The sequence below is a fragment of the Melospiza melodia genome, chromosome 1 (genome assembly GCF_035770615.1).
Source record: "Melospiza melodia melodia isolate bMelMel2 chromosome 1, bMelMel2.pri, whole genome shotgun sequence".
Classification (NCBI taxonomy): domain Eukaryota; kingdom Metazoa; phylum Chordata; class Aves; order Passeriformes; family Passerellidae; genus Melospiza; species Melospiza melodia.
The window spans coordinates 28,940,774-28,961,181 of record NC_086194.1 but is presented as its reverse complement, the minus strand read 5'-3'; the positions used below and the strand labels follow the sequence as shown (position 1 = coordinate 28,961,181).

The following is a 20,408-nucleotide window of genomic DNA, read 5'->3' as shown; positions in this document are numbered from 1 at the left end:
ATTGCACATATATAATGGGGAACATGCATTTCCTATACTAGAAAATGTTCTGAAGGGCACGAAAGTCACATTTTATCAATTAACATATTTGAGAACATTTGATAATCACAGTTTCGATAAAAGATTATATAAGCAGCATTTACCTTTCAAATGTTATTGGGTAACCAGATCATGGCAGATGTTAACTTTTAATTAAGATAGTATGAATTATTTGCTTGTCTTTGGACAAGAACTGCGGAAAGTATTTTTAAACGGGAATTTTACGCAGCTTTGCTGCGGCGATTCCAGTTGGTGTGGATGTTGAGGAAAAGATGACAAAGTTAAGAGAAGATAAGCTGCATCTCTCTTGGTGTACCAGAAACAGTCATGCTCTGAGGACGCCGCTTCTGTGTAATGTTCTGCAGTTATTTGAATGTATTCATCTATAATAAACGTTTAGTGCTATTTCAGCTTAAATGGTTTAAATGAGTTTACCACACAGTTTGAGAGATGGATAATGTCTTAGATATACAACGAAAAGGAAATGTGGTACCAGAGGAGCAAAATTATCTATCAGCAGACCGTGAAATGATTGTATTTAATAGCTCAGGTTTGTGATGGAAGTTTCCTAAAAGCAAAGACGATCTTACAAAAGGCAAATGGATGTTAGTCGTGATTTTTGTTTTAACTAAATCTTTTTTGATGTCTGAAATGTTGTCATTGAACTAGAAATTCTGTGGTCTGGTAAAATAGTTCTTTTTGAATATTTAAAACAATAACAGAAAATCCCTACTGTGTTGGCTGACTGCCACAAACAATTGGAATCACTTTTAACTAAGCCAAAGGTGTGGTAGTTTCGGGTTAAAGAAGCATTGGTGTTAATCAGTGGGATTTGGTTTTATGTGGACTTGATGTGCAGATATTTTGAAAATAAGCACTGATGAGTTTTGCCAGTGGCTTGGTAGGTCCAGATCCTGGTACAGGGATTGAGGCAGGGCCAGTGAGTCCCCACATCCTCCCATTCCCATTGTTCTGTGCCAGGACTTCTCTGGACTCACGCTGCACCACACAGCTTCACCCCAGGGCTTATCTGATATTAAAATGATACGCTTGCCTGATTTTCATACCCAACAATGAAGAAACAAAAAATCATAATTTTAAATTTGACTGTGCTTTAAATTAAGCACAAGAGTCTTTATTTATGCTTTAATGGCTTATTTTAATTCTTGGTTTTTGTTTGTTTTGTTTTTGTTTTCCTTTCTTCAGCTCAGGTACCTGACAATGATGAGCAGTTTGTGCCAGACTATCAGGCTGAAAGTTGTAAGTATACTACAAATCATCACTTTCTTGAAATATACATATTTGTATATTTATATCTGCATCTTCATATTTGTTATTTATTTTGTCATCTGTGGTCATGTGATAGCTCCTTTTGCTGATCGGTGACATCAGTGTGATGAGTAGATAAAGCAAGCGGCGTTTTGATGTGCAGCCAAAAGAACTTCTTTGGGCTGAAGGTATAACCTTTAGCATGGGGCCCTTCCCTTGCATTTCCACCCACAGCCCCAGGGAAGCACGGAAACCTTAGGTTGTGGAGGTGGAAGGAGTTTCTTTGTCTGTAGAGTGTGCAGAGGAGCTTTTTAGCCAGCACAGATCAGATACTGTGGGACGGAGGATGCATCTCTGCTGAGCAGAAGTCAGGCTGCTAGACACGTTTTGTGTATGAAAGAATAAATAAAATTCTCCATGTAATCAGTCAAATAAAGCCACAGCTGAAGCATTCTAAAGTTGTCTTAGCATGTGGCATTTTCTTGCTCAAACAATATTTTCCTTTGAGTTAATTGGTGAGAACAGGAGTTATGTTAAGCTGGTTGCTTTGCATTGTTTTCTACTTAGTTAACAAGAGTCTAAACTTATTTTTATCAGCCTGTACCCCTCAAGTCTTGCCTTTACCTATTAAAATGCTCCTATTCAGTTAAATACTGGCTCCGTTTTGCTGTACCTGATGTTCTGTGGTATTGGGTGATTGCAAGGGCATAGCATGAGAAACGTCTGACAGTCACAGGCTTCTTGGAGCTTCTTTTTGTAGTTCTGTTCTTCATAGCAAGGCTTCTCCCCGTCATCAGAGGTCTGTTCTAAACAGTGTCTGCTGATTGCAGCAGAGCACATGGTAGCTTTTCCATTTTGCTGAATAACTTAAATAGTTTATCCTATTGGAGTGAATTACTGCAGTTCACTAAACCAGATAGCTGTTAAACATGGCATTCATATACTGAAATATTAAGATTAATATAGAGAGATTAGGAAGAATTGCATTTAAATTGTCTTTAAACCAAAAAAAAAAAATCACACTTACTGAATTTTCCTATAAATCTTTTAGATTATTTTTCCAGTTATTAAGTAGCTGTTTTAAGAAGAATTAATTGAGAGTATTCATAACAGCATTTTGTGAGGCAAAAAAAAGCCCACACTTTTTTTTTAATCCCCTGGAATTGTTGCTGTGCAGGATAGTATCCCTGCACAGCAACAATTTAAATTAGTTTTTCTGTTAAAGTTCCTGTACATATGCTAACCAACAATCATGGTCACTTTTAAACTTTGAAAATTGCCTTTTATAACAGAGGTTTTGTTTTTTTTACCTCTGTCTTCAAAGACTTTTAAAAAAAAAATTAAATTATAATACAAAAGAGAGAACAATCTATACATTGAAAATTAGATATGTTACTTTACATATGGATCTGTGTCCAAATATAGTCATTCATGCATATGCCTTTGTGTAAGAGTACAAAGTTCAACTGGGGCTTCTATTAACCCGCAATTATCGTTACACAACAAGTCAATGATTCTTGGAAAATAATTTGTGGACTATGAAAAGCCCTATTGAAGCTGGCCACTGCTTTTAGTGATAAAGAAATTCTCCTAATATGGCTATTTTATTAATGCTGTTGTGTTTCAAAGTTCCTTAGCCACAGCTTACACTGTATTATCAAAGGAACATTTATTTCTTCATTTCAGTTGGTTTCTTTATCTTAAGTAAAGGTCAGGAGAGCTTCCTGGAGAGTTACTCTGGCAAAGGTTATGGAGTTTCAGACATATACTTGGATATAATGTATGTAGCTGTGGGCTCTGCAAAACAGGAACAGAGATCAACATAACCAAAGCCATGGGGAAATTACCGCTGCAGAAGTAGCACAATTGTGACTGTTTTCTCTAGATCCAAGCCTGCCTTCAAACTCCATTATAATGACTTGCTCTATATAGTCTATAACTGTGCAGTACTGAGCCCATTACTGGCAGCAGTCTGGCAGAAGCACTTGATTTCCTTTTTTTAAAATCTACTTAAATTAATTTTATTTATTTTAATTTTTATTTTTACATGGGGGAGAATGGACAAGCTGTCATAGATTTAGTGTTTAATACATTTAATTGAGGCAAATGTGAAGAAGGACGGCAGTGTATACCAATGAAGGGGTTGCAGCCACTTTAGTTTAAAGGCATCTAAACTAAACTGTGCTTTGCTACAGAAATAAGGGTGTTTATGTGATGTGCAAAGCGTGTAAATAAAACAGAAGTGTTCCAGTGAAACAGTTACAATCTGCAGTCCAGGTAGAAAAACTAATGACATTTTATTTATAGCTTCATTGCTTGAGAAAGGGGCTTTAAAGCCGAGACAGATCTGTCCTGTTAAACTGAAAGTTGTGATGTTAAATTGAAACATTAAAAGGAGACTTAAGAAGCTTCAGTAACAGTGGCAGTTTTGGAAAAGTGTGGTGAAAATTTTCTTGCCTAGAAATCACCAGCTTGGTGATCTGAAGAAATCAGCTCTTGAAACAAGATGTGGAAGATAGTGGAGGAGCTGATATGCCAAGATCATGTGCTGCGTCCTAGCACTGAGCAGGATTGAATGCCCCTTAAAGTGCTGTGGCTTTTGCCTTTATTATCTGTAATAATGATTTTAACTAGTGAAACTGCACTGGTATTAGTAACTAGGGGAAACATTTAGTTTAGATTAGATATACAGTCCACTTTGTCCACTCAGGGATTTAACTTCAAAGCTAGCTTGGGCCCATGAATATTTCAATTATGACTTGCTATTAAACTTCAATCACTTTTTGAAAAGCAAACATAATGTGTGTATTTATAGTTAGGTGTGGGCTTTAGATATTATGGGTGAGATCAACAGCCAGCATAACTTCTTGTGGTATTATTGACGTTATTGGAATTACGCACATTTCTATTAGCTAAGGATCCAGCATGTCAAGCTTTAAGCTGTTTAAAAGTAAAATTTGTTTTGTTACTCCTTTATGGTTTCTGGAAAGAGGCCCTTCCTACCATAAGAATCTTAGTAATTCTTATTTACTGCACTTTCAAACCTTAATTTTTTGTCATCATAGTCTCATCTTCTCTTACTCTTTTATTAAATATTTTTAACTTGGCATATCTATCACAAAGAACCTTTTTGTAATTTTATTTAGAGTGAGTGGAATTTAGAGTAGATAACAACTAGCTTGTTTGGCTGAAATTTGAGAAACAAAATGCAGTTTCTTGTACCTTTCTACTTTCTGTGAGCACTGAAATTCTTGAGTTCTAGGAGGCAACAATGTGTATAAAAACTTTTTTTTGTTTGAAATTATACTGGAAAAATATTGAATTGCATATTAAATAGTGTCATTTTCTTAGTTTTTCAATTTCATTTCATTCTCACAAGAAATAAAACTTCCACAGAAAGAGTGAGGAATCTTCTACAGGCTTTTTCCCAAAAATTCTGTTTTAGGCAGGTTGGTTTTGTCTCTTTCTGAATCTGCTTCTATAATGCAGTTCACTTGTTTGCTGAACATTCAAGTAACTCCCTAATGACTATTCTTTAACAATAACATGAAAAGTTGTGTAAAGCAAAGATGTAAAAATCTGTTTGCTCTAAAAAGGTTTTCGTGTGGTCTTTTAATCAACATACTTTGTGTGACACTTTTTCCTAATTCTTACCCAATTCATAAAACCTAATTAAGCTGTTTTTCCCTCCATATAGAGTCAGTATTCACATTTGGAGAAGGGTGACCTGTGTTAACTTCCTCAGATAAGGTTTCCTATTGTTTCAAGTCCATTTTCATATACTGAGGAGGAGCCAGATCCTGAACTGGTTGTAATCAGTGGCAAGGCTTTCAGATACTGTAGAACAGCAAGGACTTTCCACTCCAGGAGCAAAAATGAATAAAGTGTTCAGTTTGCTTGAAGTCAATAGCTGTTGAGGTGAAGATTACTTGCTCCCATTGTTTGGATGGTTTCTGTGACAGACACAAGAGGAAGTAGGTAGGATTTGCTGATGTTTAAAAGATGTAGTTGGCAAAGAAAACTTGGTATTGTCAACAAAACACTGAATTGTAACGCGACCTTGGTACAGTTGGTTATGAATGGGGATTACTCGGCACCAAACTTGATTGCCTGGTGTCTTAATAGTATAATCATGGTTTATTTTGTTTTAATAATATGTATTTGCATGGATCTACTTTTTCAGAGTTTTCTCTTTTTTATTTCTTTTGCCCTGAAATGTTAGTTATGTATTTAAAATTAAGCATAAATTCTAGATTTTGGCTTTTATTTGCTACGGAGTTTCAGTTAATGAGGATTTGTCTTGTGCTTCACCTTCTTGATCATTTTCCGTCCTTCTTGTTTATTTTGTTCCTGTATTGTTTCCGAGATCATCACAGCCTTACCTTACCACTGCCAAGGGGTAAATGTTAGTGTTAGACCACAGCTGTTGACAGTAAATGGGAAGGGCTGGCTGTAAAAATCCATGCTTCTCCACGTCTGATTAAACTTTAAGATAGAAAAAAATACTTTTTTTAGTAGTGATTTTGTCACTGATCTTTCATGACCTTTATTCTTTCTCTTACCTCTTTTTTTGTTCCTCCAGGTTTAGTAAAGGGGTGCTTTCAATGTAGATGCCAGGAATCTTAAATTATTCAGGGATGTGCTTTTTAGATGCTCTGCTTCAATCTTTAAAAGCCCGTTAAAGAGAGATTCTTTACATAGGCTTCAGGTTGCTGTATTCTTCTGTCATTTTAACTAATGGTGTAGGATATTCCAAATGCAGTTTAAATGAGGAAAAGCTTTAATATTTATTTATATATTTGCAGCATACAAAGGAATTCTTTTTTTACATTACCATATTAAAAATGCTTCTTTTGGTTTATTTTCTTTCTCTTTCTTTCTGTGATTTAAATTTCAAAAGTGAATTTCAGAATTAGAAGAGCATTTTCTGCTTGCTTTAGTATGGCAAGAGCTGGTGAGAAATTGACAGAGGTTAATTTTCCCTTCTTTTGACATATTTTGGAGAAGAAACCCCACACAATAAAGGTAGAAAACACCAGCATACTAGGAGTTCTGACAGGTCTACTGAAGTCAAAATGAGGTATATTTACTGGTATTAGTTTTGGTTTTCATGCAGAATAGTTTAATTTTGCAGCTTCTAGAAGAGATTTTTGTGGACTAAAAAAAATGTCATCTTTTAATGTGATGATTCACTTCATAGGCAGCTGGTAGTCATGTCTTGGTAGTGCACAATGTTCTAGAAATTACAGTTGGTAGCGTTTTGGTTGTGGCAAGTTGCACACACCAGCGTCTTTTCAGTGGTTTTTTTTTTTTTTTTTTTTAGATTTATTTTATTTTATTTTATTTTATTTTATTTTATTTTATTTTATTTTATTTTATTTTATTTTATTTTATTTTATTTTATTATGCCTTTAGTTAGAGTCTGTGTGTCTGGAATAACCTTTTCTTTGAGTGTAGCTCTGCAAGTGTGGTGCTACAGCAGGCAGTCTGACCACCTGCAAGGTGGTGCTACTTATTCCTGGTGCTGAGCTATTCCCTGGTAGGGCTTTTGCTGCAGCTGTGTTTTGTTTCTTGCCACTTGTCTTGAAACTACTTCCTTCCATAGGTCAGATGTTGTCAAATACAGAGACATTTGCTTACTTCTTTTAGTGCATGCCCCACTGTGATGGATTCTTTCTTAAGGGCTGTGAGAGTCGGGGCTCTGTGGTTTGTTCCTGCCTTTAGCTTTGCATGACCTTGGGCATGTTGCTTAACATCTTTGTTTCTGGTTTGAAGTAGGTACAGAAATGCATGTATCACTCTGCTGTGAGATACACAGCTTTCTTAATGATCACTTATCTGGAGATCTCAAAAGCATTTTACAAAGACAGTCCAGTGCAATTGCTGTTGTAAGAGCTGGAGAGGTCAGACTGAGGAGTCGATGCTGACCACCTTATCTCCCTTCATAGTTGCCTTAGATAGCCTTGCTTCTTTCATTGTATCCCTGAGCACTTGTTTCCTTTGTTTAAAGCCGACTGAAACTGTTGCCACCTGTTAACTTTCCTTTTTCTTTTCCAATTTTTTTTTCCTTAATTCACATTCAAAAGAAATTAGGATTTGGTGTCTTTCAGAAAACTCATTTTGTAGCTCATTGATGGGCATTAGCCTGTGCTAATAAGGGTTTTGGTTTTCTTCTTTTTCCTCTAGAAGATTATTGGAAATATTTAAATCTGCCATATACTTGTGACCATAATTGCAAGATTTGATTCTTGAAAAAGTTTTACTGTGAGGGAGAGTGTCGACTGTAATGCCTTTAACTTGTGATCTTAATAGTAGAGAATTTGTGGGCTTGCTTTGATTTTAATAAGCAGTTTTTGCTTATTTGCTTATCTGCTTGTATTTTTATACTAAATTTCCAGCTTTGAAGGTGCAAAGATTTGAGATTCTCCGGGATTGCAGTAGTGGTAACGTCTCACAGATTATGTAAATACTTGTGGTGGCAGTAGCCCTGTGAAACAAATTAGAAGACCCCCATCAAGAACGCAGCTTTTGATTTTTAAAACTTCTAAAGCGGAAGCTTTCTTTCAGAGTGCCCAGCAGGCTGTGATGTGAATTTTACTGGTAATGGAAAGGTACCTCTGGGCATCCACAGAGACAGCAGACACCCCATGCAGACCGGTTTAACTGCCCAGGACCAATCTGAAGCTGATGGTCTCCAGCAGTGTGGGCATGGGGGAGCCCAGGCAGCTGGACAGGGCTCTTCCTGCGGGGTTTTGTGCCCCTGTCTGCCCACGGCCCTTCCACTGCCATGTCCCTGCTCATCCAAGCTGAGTTAGTTTCCTTTCCTTCAGCCCTGTCCTTGTCTGCTGCTTTATTGCAGATTAAAGGCTTGGGTTGCATGTGAAGGTTATCAGCTAATGAATAAACTTCAGTCATCCTGTCCTGTGATAAATCTGTCTCCTAGATCAAAGATGAAGCATGTAGACCTTTTTCCTTTCAAATGGTAATTTCTTAAGGCTGTCAGGTCACTTCCTAATGGCTGTTTACATGAAAACAAAAACATTAAACATATTTTATTCAAAATGTTGAATTCTCAGATTTGAAAAAACCTCCTATTTCCTCTCTGAGGGAGCCTCCCCTCCTTCCTTCTGTGGAGGTCTCGTCTGTGGAAATACAAGTGATCCTCACATTGTAACTTGTGGTCACGGCAGTATTTTCTTAGGACTACCATTATTTCTGTTACAAACCAGACAGTTGTTAATTTCATCAGGAGTATGTGTACGTATTAGAACATTTTTTCACTTCCAGTTGTATTAAAATGTGCATAAACTTCTTTTAGCTGTATTTTCACACTGAAGCCAAGCAAGGCAGACCAAAGGGTCTTTGTGATTCTATTTTGATACAAAACCCTTATTCTAAAGCTCCTTTCCATGCAGTGTTTTTGCAAAATGAGTTTTGTATTTCAAGAGCAGTGTAAATACTGATTTGAAAATCTATAAGCTCTGGAATGGTCTAAAATAAGGAGGTAGTCTGCAAGCTGAGTTCATCCACTTTATATATCACATATGTTTCTTTACATAAAATGTGTTTGCGGTCTGTATAATTTTTTTATCTTTTTATTTCTGCTTGCTGCCTCAGCAACTGGAGATAGAAATCAGGCTCTCCTACAGAGTGCTGTGAAGTTTTCAAGTGATATAGCAGTTAAAAAAAGGAGGAGAGAGTGAAACTCCTCAAGACGTCAGTTCAGCACTGACATGCTTAACACACATTTGTGTCACGTAGCACAGAGGTACCCCTCTGTAAGCTTACAGGAAAAATAGCCCTTGTTTCAGGTTCTGAGTCCTTTTGTTTTCATCCTGTGCATTTCAGTACTAGGAAGTAGATACAGTGAAGCCATTTATAAGCTGATCAATATGCAAAAATTATTATATTTATTAATTCTTTTGAAATTTAGAAGTCACCAGTGGTTTTTTTTTTTTTTTTTTTAGGAATGGTCTAAACCTAGTCTAAACTTGTAAATGGAAAACTGATTATTTTATCGAGGCGTGTGCTTGTCTTTTCCCTGAGAAGGATTATTTTCTTTTCCCTTCACTTATTCTTCATTTTCTTTGTCTTCAAGACATTACTCTTACCAGTTCCTGGATTCTAGTATGACCTTGATGAGGTGAATGGAGAAGTGAACTGTTTTGGTAAAGGATATCTTTATTCTTACGTATTTATTTCTTCTGTAAGCTGAGGATTATGCATGTTAGAAAAGAGTGAATCATTAGCAGCTTTATTTCTGGTTGTCTTTTTTCCTGTGGCTGTTTATGAACTTATTCAGCAAATGTGGTTGCCAGTAAGTTAATGTAGTGAAATATTTTCTAGCAGTGACATTTACTGCCGAGTCCTGCAGTCACCGAATAGGAAGGTTACTGACTGGCCAGGTTTTTGTCTTTGAATTTATATATTATGAGTCGTCATCAAGGACATTTGAAAAATTACATGTGCAAAAACAATTCCCAGTCTTGCTAATTTGGTCCTCTTTGCTCAAAGGTTGTTTCCTTTCTGCTTATAATGTATACCTAGAAAAGATAAACAGTTTAATTATTTTTTAATACTCTGTCTTCATGCTGTAACTGAATGCAATGTTTCCTTACTTAACAATCTGTTAAAACATTTCACACGGCCAAAGCAATACGAGAAATGGAGACAGCAAGGACTTTTTAAACTGTCAGTATTCTGTAAAGCCAAAAAGTTTCAAGCATTTTGCATTAGAATTTGGGAGCTAGATTAATACAAGTCTATATAGTCAGTGTGTGTGTGTGAATATATATATATATGTATACATGCATGTAGGAAATACAACATGTAATTGCCAGTCTAACTGATTGTATGCACTTATAAAATAATCGTAAAACTTTAGGAATGCTTGGCTTCAGAAAGCATCAGCAAGTGTATTAGTAATGTATGTTCAGCGAGTCTCACATACATTAAGAATGCTTTAAGTAGCAGCAGAAGCCTTAAATATCCGTGCTGAGCACGAGCACCTGGTTGCAGGTGGTCAAGCTTCCACTGGCTCCAGAAAGAGCACTTTGCTAAGAGTCTTTGAAAATCGGCCCACTTAAATATAGTCTTGACTTTATGTTCCCAGACGTAACCACTTCTGACAATGGCTTCTTTGTTTCCCTGTTGAATCAGTGATAAAAATTGTGAGCTGAATTTTACTGTTGACTTATTTCAGTGGCCCGCACCTTTTCCACTGGAGACTGCAGGTTTTGCAGTAGTGAAATAGAGAATTAGATTCCAGCCTTGCTTGAATGATTTGTAAAAGCGATCTGTTAGAGTTATTACTGGTGAACATTTGTGAAAATTGAACATTGAAGCATGGAGGGTACATGTATTTAGAGTGGTGACAGTCCCTTTCTCCACATGATGTAAACAAACATCCCATTAACTACCCTGACTTAGTGTTGTTTTATGAATATATACTTATTGTTAAAGGCAAAATTGAATTAAAAATAATCTCAAAGTGCAGTTTTGTTCAGTTTTAGTGCCTAACATTGAGAGTCGCTAAAATAAAAACAAATTGTAAATAATCTTTTAAATTAGTTCTTTAATTCATGCTAGAGAGCACTCAGTGTAGAGTCCATTTCATTATTTATTGTTTTCTCTTACTTTTGCATATACTTGAGTAGCTATCTGACAAGCATGATTATCCTTAAGGATAATCTTTTATTAGGATGCTCTTGTATTATGAGGATATTCCTGTTTTTATAGGGACACAAACTGACGCATTGGTTATGGCTCCTGAGGCTGAGCTACTTCTAACTAGAATCAATCTTCTGACACTGGTTGTTTGGATTATGGCAAACCAACAATTAAATCCAGTTTCTTTCACATTTTGTCCAGCTGCAAGAACAAGATCAGTGGCCCTCACATTTATAGATGGCTGTTAGCTCTTTGCATGAATACATCAGAAAAGAACAACAAAGATAATAAAAACTGATGTAACTTGAAACTTTTCCTTAAGAGGTGAGATGAGGCAGAATCAGTTCCTGTTTGTTTTCTGCTGTGGGCATCTTTCCTAAATATCAAGGTGATGATACCTTTAAAACAATAAATAGAAAATACAAAATTGTTAATTTTACAGTTTATTGTTATGTTTGGTAAAAATGCTTGTTATAGTTTCTAGAGTTTTCTTCATAATTTTGTTTCTATAAAACTATTTAAATCCAGACCTGATATGTCAAAATGCATAGTTACCTGAAGTGGAAAGTGTGCATGTGTGTGTATGTGTAAAATGCTGGGATATTATTGGGTATTTTAGTAATGGAAACTACGCAATGCTTAGCCATTACCTCTCACAATTTAAATTAAATTTTGAAAATTGCTGCAAATGGAGATCCTGTCCTCAGAAAAGCACACAGAGCCTGATATAGTTGCCAGCTCTTCTCTTTGCATTTAACTTTATTGATAATTCCCAGGTAGGAATACAATTTAAGTTTTCTCCCAGGCTTGATTTTACATTAAGAACTTCCTCTTTAGCAGAAGCTCTAAAGGTGGATTGCCTCTTTTTGCACCGTGCCTGGGAGCCTTTGGAGCCAGATACATTATCAGTAGCTGTAGGAACAAGTGCCCCGATCTCCTCCCTGGATTTTAACAAAGCAAATGCAGGTGAAGAGCAGCCCTGTTTCTCTGTGTGGATGTGGAGGTAGCAGATGCAATGTAGAGGGATTAAAAATTCTTTGAAATTTTTTTTTCCCTCCCTATAATCATCTTCAGCTATCCACGTGTTTTAGTTCAATTGCTACAGAACCCAGCTGGTTGAATTTTATTAGGTTACCACTTCCTCCTCCAGAGAGCCCTAAGCTTCTGTTTATTTTGGGGGCAGGGAGAGCTCCTGGTCCTGCCTCACCTGCTCTCCTCAGACATCAAAGTGAGCCAGTTCACTCCTCCTAGCTTAATCCTTCCCTTCTCCCTCCCGCCAATGTTCTGCAAATTTCCTTGTATTCTTCCCAGTAATCCGGTGCCCCTGGTATTAGTCAGCAGGTTCACTTTTACCCTGGAGGTACCTGCTAGGAGGCAGAGACCCTCTGGCAGCACTTTCCACTCGACTGCCTGCAGCTGTGAGTCTCCTACAGCTGGACAGGTAAATTGTCTGGAAAGGAAGGAGAGCACCTCAGGAAGGGGACATAAATTGGAATAAAACAGTGCCTGTGACAGCATTTCTGGGGGATTGCTTCTTTTGGAGGTTGAGAAACTGTCTCGGTAACTGCAGCTCCTGCTGCCTGAAAATACTTTGCAGACAATTCTTAACGGGAAAGTGAAAATCTTTTGGGGATAGAGGCAAAGAGGGATCAACTAACCACAATTGTGCCAGAATGTTCCATGCTTGAGGGTAGAAGAGTAGAGACAGTTTTCTAATACTGTGTGGCAGTTCAGCCAGGTAGCAGCTGCCCAAATACACTGTCAGTTTATGACAAAGGACCTATAGTGCCTTACCTAGGTATTTACTAGAAGCCTCTGGAAAAGTTTGCCTTGGAATTGGTCTACCTTTGCATTTTAGTGAGTAGGTTATCTTTTATTGATATTTACTGAAAGTTACTCCCCCTACCCCCCCAGTCTAGTGTCTTACCCTTTTGGGTGGGTTTTTTACTTGTTGCTACACTGAATATACTCAGTGAATATACTATGAAGTTTTTGACTGACATGGTCCTTTGAAATGAGAAGCAAAGTGGCTACAAATATCTGAATTATCTCAGTGGTGCCTTCAGGACTTCCAGAAGGCTGCAGGTGTACCCTCAGTAACTAATGAGCATTTCAGAAATTGCATCTCCACAGATAAGCAAATCAGGGATATCTTGCACTAAAAGTGAGGATTTCTAGAGGTGAACCAATTATTAAGCGGAATGCGTACAACCTCTAATATTGTGCTTCCTCTCCCACACTAACTGGGAACCCCTCCACCTCTCAGGGGAGGCTGCATCTGTCATGGCAAGAGGGTCTTGGGTTAGCTGCCCAGAAATAGCTACACTGGCAGAATGTTTTAGTGTCTTAGCACACAAGCTGTAGAAAATTCCAGTTAAAGAATGACACTTACTTTCCTTTGTGAAGAAGGTCCTAGAAGAATTTTTTTGCTGAACAGGGGCAGGACCATAATGTTTAATTGTCACATAAGGTGTCCTGCAGGGAAATGGCATATGCCTGCATTTTAGTGATGTTTTGTTGGTCACCTTTTCCCTGAGTATAAATGCCCTTGTATAAATCTGCCTGATGGATACTGATGCAGACTTGGTGCCCTATAGGTGCAGTGAACTCTTCTCTGTTTTCTATTTCAACACTTTTTTGGCCTCAGGTGCTAATCTCAAAGACTTCATATTAATGCCAGATCATAGTCAGGACAGGAAAAATTATGTTGAATATAGAGAATTAACATAATCTAGAGATGAACATGTGATTCAATTATTTTAGAATTGAGTTTCATCGATGCATTCTTTTTGTCTTTTAGTCATTAATCTGTAATGCTTTTTGCTTAAAAAATTAGCAAAGAAAAAACCTGACTCCAAAGCAAGAGCAAGTTATTTTAGCAAACAGTGCTGGCTAAGATGGATGCATTACTGTAGATCTTAATGTCCAGAGTTTTCCAATATCAATTGTAGGAAAATGGGCTGTTATTTCCCATCCTGCAACTCCTTGTTTGTAAACAAAAATAAATTCCAGCTTGTGCTGCAGTTTGTTTTCACCTACTTGCTACTTTTTCCTAAGTCAAATTCAAAATAAATTTTTTTTCTATTCTCATACCATGTCATCTGAGAACATTCCATGTAGGCTTTGAGGAAAAAATCCCACAATTTTGGGCTGTCTTTTATTCTTTACCTTCCCCCCACATCCTTTCCCACCCCCTAAGGATGTAAAGGCTATACCATTGCATAGCGTTCATGCAATTCAAGTAGACTATTAATTGACATGTACAATATTGTAGGCTTTAGTTTGGAAGAGAAAATAAGCAATTTGCTTCATTTTGCAGCATGAGTTCTAACTGTTATTAAAGTGCATTTGTAGTTGCATATTTTCCAGTAAAGGTGACAGATTACTTCAAAGCTGGTATTTTCTTTTTGTTAAACAAGGTTCTCAAATAGATCCATCTTGCCCACGTATTCTATTCTTGCCAGTTGGCTTTGAAAGCTGGTGCTTGGGCTCATCGTTCAGAACTAGCTTCCAAAAAATGAGGTCCCATGCTGTTTCTATCTTTTGAGCTAGTAGGGGCTGGAAGGATCTGATCTGAAGCCAAGGCGAAGACTGAATTGATGGAATCATATATAACGGCTTTGCCAAGTGCTGCCCAGTGATGAAGTCCCACTTTCTGGGAAAGAGCACTGAGACAAGGGGTGGCAGAACATTCTCTGTGTTAAAGGCTGTCCAGAGATTTTCTTTTCTGGACTTAGAGTCAGGTTACCACATAAGAACTAGCTTTTTATTGAATGCTTTTTCACACACTTACAAGTTTTTACTTTCTTTTGCTTGCTACTTACCCATTTTCTCCCCAGTTATACATATCAATTTGAAAAGGAAAAAATCTTTCTGCTCTTTATCACAGTATTACACATATTTTGGCCATATGTAATGTATCATTGCAGAGACATGCTTACATATTCAGTATGCTTACTTTCATTTGACTCTGTGTGCACACAACAATACCCAAACACATATGCAGACTGTTTCAGGTGAGCAGTCACTACTTGGTGAGTCTAGATGGAGCCCAGCTCTCTTTAGGTCAAAATTCTGGATCTTGAAGGAGTTCTAGTTTTCTAGATGCAACTGTAAAATGGAGAATAATATCAAGATCATGTATTTCTTCAAAAAGATACTTGACAGGAATGCATAGATTACTCCCATCCCCACCCTCCCTTCCGTTGCTAGCAGCTTTCATTTGTAAGGTAGTGAAAGTTCAGGTCTCTTGTCTATGTTCAGCTTTTCTATAAACTGCCAGGATAGTCTCTGAAACCACAGTGATGATGCATATCTGTGTGTCAGATATCCAATTTGTCACCAACTTCTTCCAATATCTGGCAGAGAGCAGGACCTAAATGAAATCCAGTTGACTGGAGCTCAGCTAAGATCTGATAGAGGTGACTTTGATAGATAAGTGGTTGAAGAACCTAGTGGAGTCTGTGTAGATGTAATCTCTTCAACCACTTTTAAATCAGTTCACAGCCTTCAAGTCTTGTTCATTTCTGCAGCTCTTGCAGTGGTCAGAAACAAAACGTTTTTTTTGCAAGAGATCACGTAGGGTGAAAACAACTGCAGATCTTGCCTCAGTCGTCCATGCTTAAAGTCACTTCTATCTTCAGCTGTAGCAATCTTAGGTTTTACAGGGTTTTTATTCAAAATCATTGGAACAGTTTAGATGGCAATTCTTGATTACCAGCCTTTACTCTCCCAGCTCTCTTCATCTGTCACCTCTCCTACATGATATTTTTATTTCAGGTTCTATTAGTATACCTCTGGCTGCATACCTCATCCAGCAGCAGCACAATAACCTCTGGAGTATGAATGAATGGTCAGCTATGTCAAATGCCTGCTCTGATCACTCCTGAGCATCTCAAAGTTACCAGTAAAACTTCTCATCAAAATATATAGTACAATGAAATTGAAAGAGCACACTGCTTTGGCATCCTGATGTCTTTAATCTGATTCTTACTGTTGAAATTCAGAATGCAGCTGTCTACAAAGGTCTAAAGCTCAAGTCATAATGATCTAGAAATAAATAATCAATACATGCCTTCCAGAATGCAGAAGGCTGTTGTTTCATGAGTTGAATGCACACTTTTGAAACCTCTTTGGAAAATATATATAAAGCCTGGCATTCCCACCTAGAAAGCTATAGAGAAAGTATTAAGTTTCATAGTTCATTGCTTAAGGTAAGCAAATACCTATACTGAATGTATGATTCAAATGTTAAGGTGACTGTTGCAAAAATAAGGCATTTCAGGACTTGTGAACCCACAGTGTTGTGCTTGGATTTTTTAAAAATGTTTTCTGATAAGAGCAGCTAGGTCACTACTAACACCTAAGACATAACTAGCATTTTATGCTCTTTGACGAACTGTTCAATAAACTGTTTAAAAGCAGATTTTTTTTTTTTTACTAATGCCTACCTGTTGTACTTATAGCATAAACAGTTTGTTTGAATCATCAGGTGAGTGCTGTTAAGTTATAGTGAGTGAGGAAAATGGCAAAAACATGAATTAGGGTCCCTGTCCTTAAGTGTGTTTCAGTTTGCATTTTGATAGCAGTTTAGAAATGTTATCGCCTGTTTTGTCACAGACATAATTCACATCTTTCTTCAGGCACTGTAAACAAGAGAAATGGTTTAATGGCTCCATAAAAGGCACTCTGTGCTGATAGCTGAGATTAGACCCTTTAGTAATGGATTTTTGTGTGTTGGGGGAAGGGGAGGGCTTGGCAGAAGTAAATGTACTGGAAAAGAATCTTGGAGAGACTCTGATGTATCTGAAGTGCCTGCTGCATTGCTGTATGTATCGAAAGATAGATTTAGAGTGTGACAGTGTTGCCTTTATCAGTACAGGGGCTTTTCCTTCTTGCATTTGAAATTTTACCAAGTATTATCTTGGTTCACCTCAGTCAGTCTAGTACCTGGAGTTGCAGTGGTATCAACTTAAGTATTTTTATGACTTCTGTCTTTTCATCTTGCTGTTGAGTCAAGTCCCCTGTATTCAAGTATGTTCAAGAAATCTCTCAAAACTTACATTGCATATTAACCATTTTGCCTTAATTAATGATAAAAATTAGTGAGTTTATTTACAGAATTGGGTTTAGAGAATGATTTGAGAGCATAAGTTTGAAAAACAGCTCAGAAACAGCGTGTTTAGGCCATGACTTACTGTTTCTTTCTTTTCTCTTCAGGCACTCAAAAACCTCAAATGTAATACGTGTGAATATAGTATTACTTAAGAGACATCAGAGTTCACTATCAGGAGCAAGTGTGGTACAAAATCAACTGCTATCAATTGATTTTATACCATATAGTAGATGTTCCTGACCCGTAAGTGTGGATAGGACATCTTTGTCTCTTTGGTCAGTAGAGTAAGCATTGCCTGCCATTAGCCAACATCACTGAATTACCAGATATATTTTGTGGCTTTTTAAAGTATGTTTAAAACCATTCTTCCTCAGAAATAAGATTTTATCATGTGTTCTGGACAGGAATCTGAAGTTTGAAAGTTAAAATGTTACTTTTTGTTCAAAGGAGAAATGACTTGCCATTTCATATAACATATTCCTAATTTCCTCTTCATCTTGAATAGTCACCTCTTGAATTGAAAAATATTTTAAGCCATTGCTTAATGCAGTGCATTTTAGGGCTTTCTCAAAAGAAGTAGATTCAGTTCTGTTTGTACAGAGGTGGTACACTTCCTGTTTCTCAGGCTAGAAAGTGTACATATCAGACTCCTCTGAGACAAACCAATTCCTCCTTTGACTTCAGAGTTCTTAATAAAATTGTTCTTCATTTGAGTGGTGCGGTTCTTCATTCTTTGGGTGTTATTATGAACAAAATGTTCAGGGATTAGGCTGTTGACAGATAGCAAAGTAGAACAGCACTTCTGAAGGATGGATGGCAGTTTCCACCCCATGTTTTCGCATGTTACATGTGAGTTTACTTTGTGGTGAAATCATTATGGCTTTGTATAAAATCTAGTTCTGTACAGCAGCACATTATGTATAATATGCAAGCCCTTTTACTCTGCAGATATAAATAGACATATTTATGCACAGAGAATATGCATACAGTAATTTATTATACCTTCATCAATTTGCAATATATGGCAGCAGTCATGCTTGCCTTATATCTGTGTGTTGGCTTTGGAGATGCTCCAGACAGGGTCTGTGGGGCAAGGGTCTGTTTCTGATACCGATAAGCCTGACTTTGCGTGGTAGTTGAGAGGAGGTGTTGAAGGCATCCATCTAAATACACGTTGTAGGATTGTTTGCCTTTCAAGTTCGGAGGTAGTTATCTGTAAGTAATCACTGGGGATGAAATCTTGGCCCTTGGTCACTGTTTAATAAGACCATTATTAAGGCAGAGAGCCCCTTGCTTTAATAGGGTTGAGACTCTTGTTCTGGGGTTAAGTAAAATGAATTTACCATCAGGAAGAAAGAAGTGGTAAGGAGATGGTTGTTTAAAATGTCATTTTGTTAATATGAATGTGTTGGTAGCTGGTATGCTGCACTAAAATTAGATTGTATAAATAAGCAACCCTGCTCTCCTCAAAAGAAAGAAGATTGAGAACATAATATAAAACCCGGTTTAGCAAAAGAGTGTATGTTTAAATTCTTTTAATAGGTGCACTATAGAATGAGAGTCACACTAAAATCAGAAGTGATGGGCAAAGGGTTTCAGTGACGGTATGAAAACTGCTTTGAATGTTTGAAATTGTATAGTTAAAATAAGTCTGTCATCTTCAGCCACACTTAAGACATGTCCTGAAAGGGCAAGTAGCCTTCAAGAAAGCCGCCAAAAAGCAGTAAGTATTTTTATCAGCCTATCTTTTTTCCTTTCTACCTCTAAAAGTGGAGTTACAGATAAAGCTTAGCATGGTGACTGTGTCAGGGGACTGCCCGAGGAAGGCTTTAAATTTTACAGCTACATTATCTTTCTGGCTGTAGTTAAGATAAAGATCTAATATAAAATCACTTTGGTCTGTAATGCTTTCTCTAAATGAAGTGAAGGTGTTAACCTACTTGATTTGATACACTTTACCCTAGCTTATAAAGCTGGTAGGAAGGTGAGGTAAACTTTAATTAAAACTACAGCAGAGATGCCTTCTAGCAGTGTGCCCTGTACCTTGCTAGGACTGTACAGTAAGCAAAATAAAATGTACCTCGCAGTTGAGGCAGCAGGCTGGAGCCGTGTTCAGTGAAAGTAATTTAATTAGTGTTGATCATGACTCCAGATGATGGTGATTTGATAAGGAATAATTTAGTACTTAACAGCCTTTTACATGCACCAACTCCATGTGGGAAGGTAAAGCAAATTGCACAAAATGAATGTGCTGCTTTCACTTGTGCCTGTGCCAGTGAGCTGGAAAACTGCCTGTTAGCAGACGTTCAGGCTCTCAGCGCTGTGATGAAATACCCAGCCAGTTCTCCGCACAGGGCTGCAGTGTGGGAGTCTCTGTACTCCCGTTATTTAAAAATAAATAAGGGAAGTAATTTTTCATAACAGATTAACTCCAAGGAAGTAGCAAAGTAAAAAAAAAAAAAAAAAAAAAAAAAAAAAAAAAAAAAAAAAAGAAGGCAGCATGTGGCCTTTGGAGCCAGCGTCCCAGAGTTGTGGGGCCCATCATATACATTAAATGTATAGGCATGCATTATTTGACCAGACGTACAAAGGACAGTCAGCAGTAAAAGTTCACTAGAAGCATCCTGAAACAAACTACTGGATATCAGCCTGCTTTGTGATTGCTTTGGAAAACTGACTGAGCTGCATTTTGCCATGTTATTAAGTCTGAGAATCATTTTTCAAGAAGTCCATGTGGGCTTTTTTTTAGTGCAAGTTCAGACAGTTTTATTCAGGAAGAATTATTTTCTTTTTGTGATGTTCACATTTTCCATCTCTGTTTTCTAAGCTGTTTTGCTGTGCATATGCATTTCTATATGTTTCATTGTCTGCTTCTCTAATCTTTCCGCATAACTTTTTGTGGTATTGTCCACAAAATATAATAGCTGAATAGGAGTTTTCTGCTAACTCTTGTGAGTTTTGTGAAAATACGTGTCAAAATTGAATAGTGTTATGTTGCAGATGACTCAACTGAAAGGCAGTAGTAGAAGGTGTCATGTAATAGGGTATGAGAGGATCTATTTGTGAAAGAGTTCTCTGAACATTGCCTAACCATGAGAAAAGCCAATGCAAAAGTCTGGAATCCAGACCTTGCTCACAGATGCCAGAGTTTAGTGTTCTGATGCTCACTTCTTAGACAGCATTTCATTTATCTCCCCACTGAGCCCTGGCATGTGTATGCAGATGCATTAGTATCAGAAGATATGTAGTCTGTAACAAATCTTCTTTCCCAAGTTCAGGTGCAAGACAAGGGGTAAGATGCTACTTGATGGTATAT

General features: G+C 37.3%; 1 protein-coding gene across 3 annotated transcripts in view; it reads left to right on the top strand.

The window, feature by feature from the left end:
• ETV1 (ETS variant transcription factor 1) overlaps positions 1–20,408 on the top strand; it is a 65,765-nt gene that overhangs the window by 12,015 nt on the left and 33,342 nt on the right. For all 3 annotated transcript variants that reach the window (XM_063152289.1, XM_063152298.1, XM_063152307.1), the window contains one exon: positions 1,246–1,299. In XM_063152289.1, the coding sequence (XP_063008359.1) occupies positions 1,246–1,299 (54 nt within the window). The remainder of the gene's footprint in view (positions 1–1,245; positions 1,300–20,408) is intronic.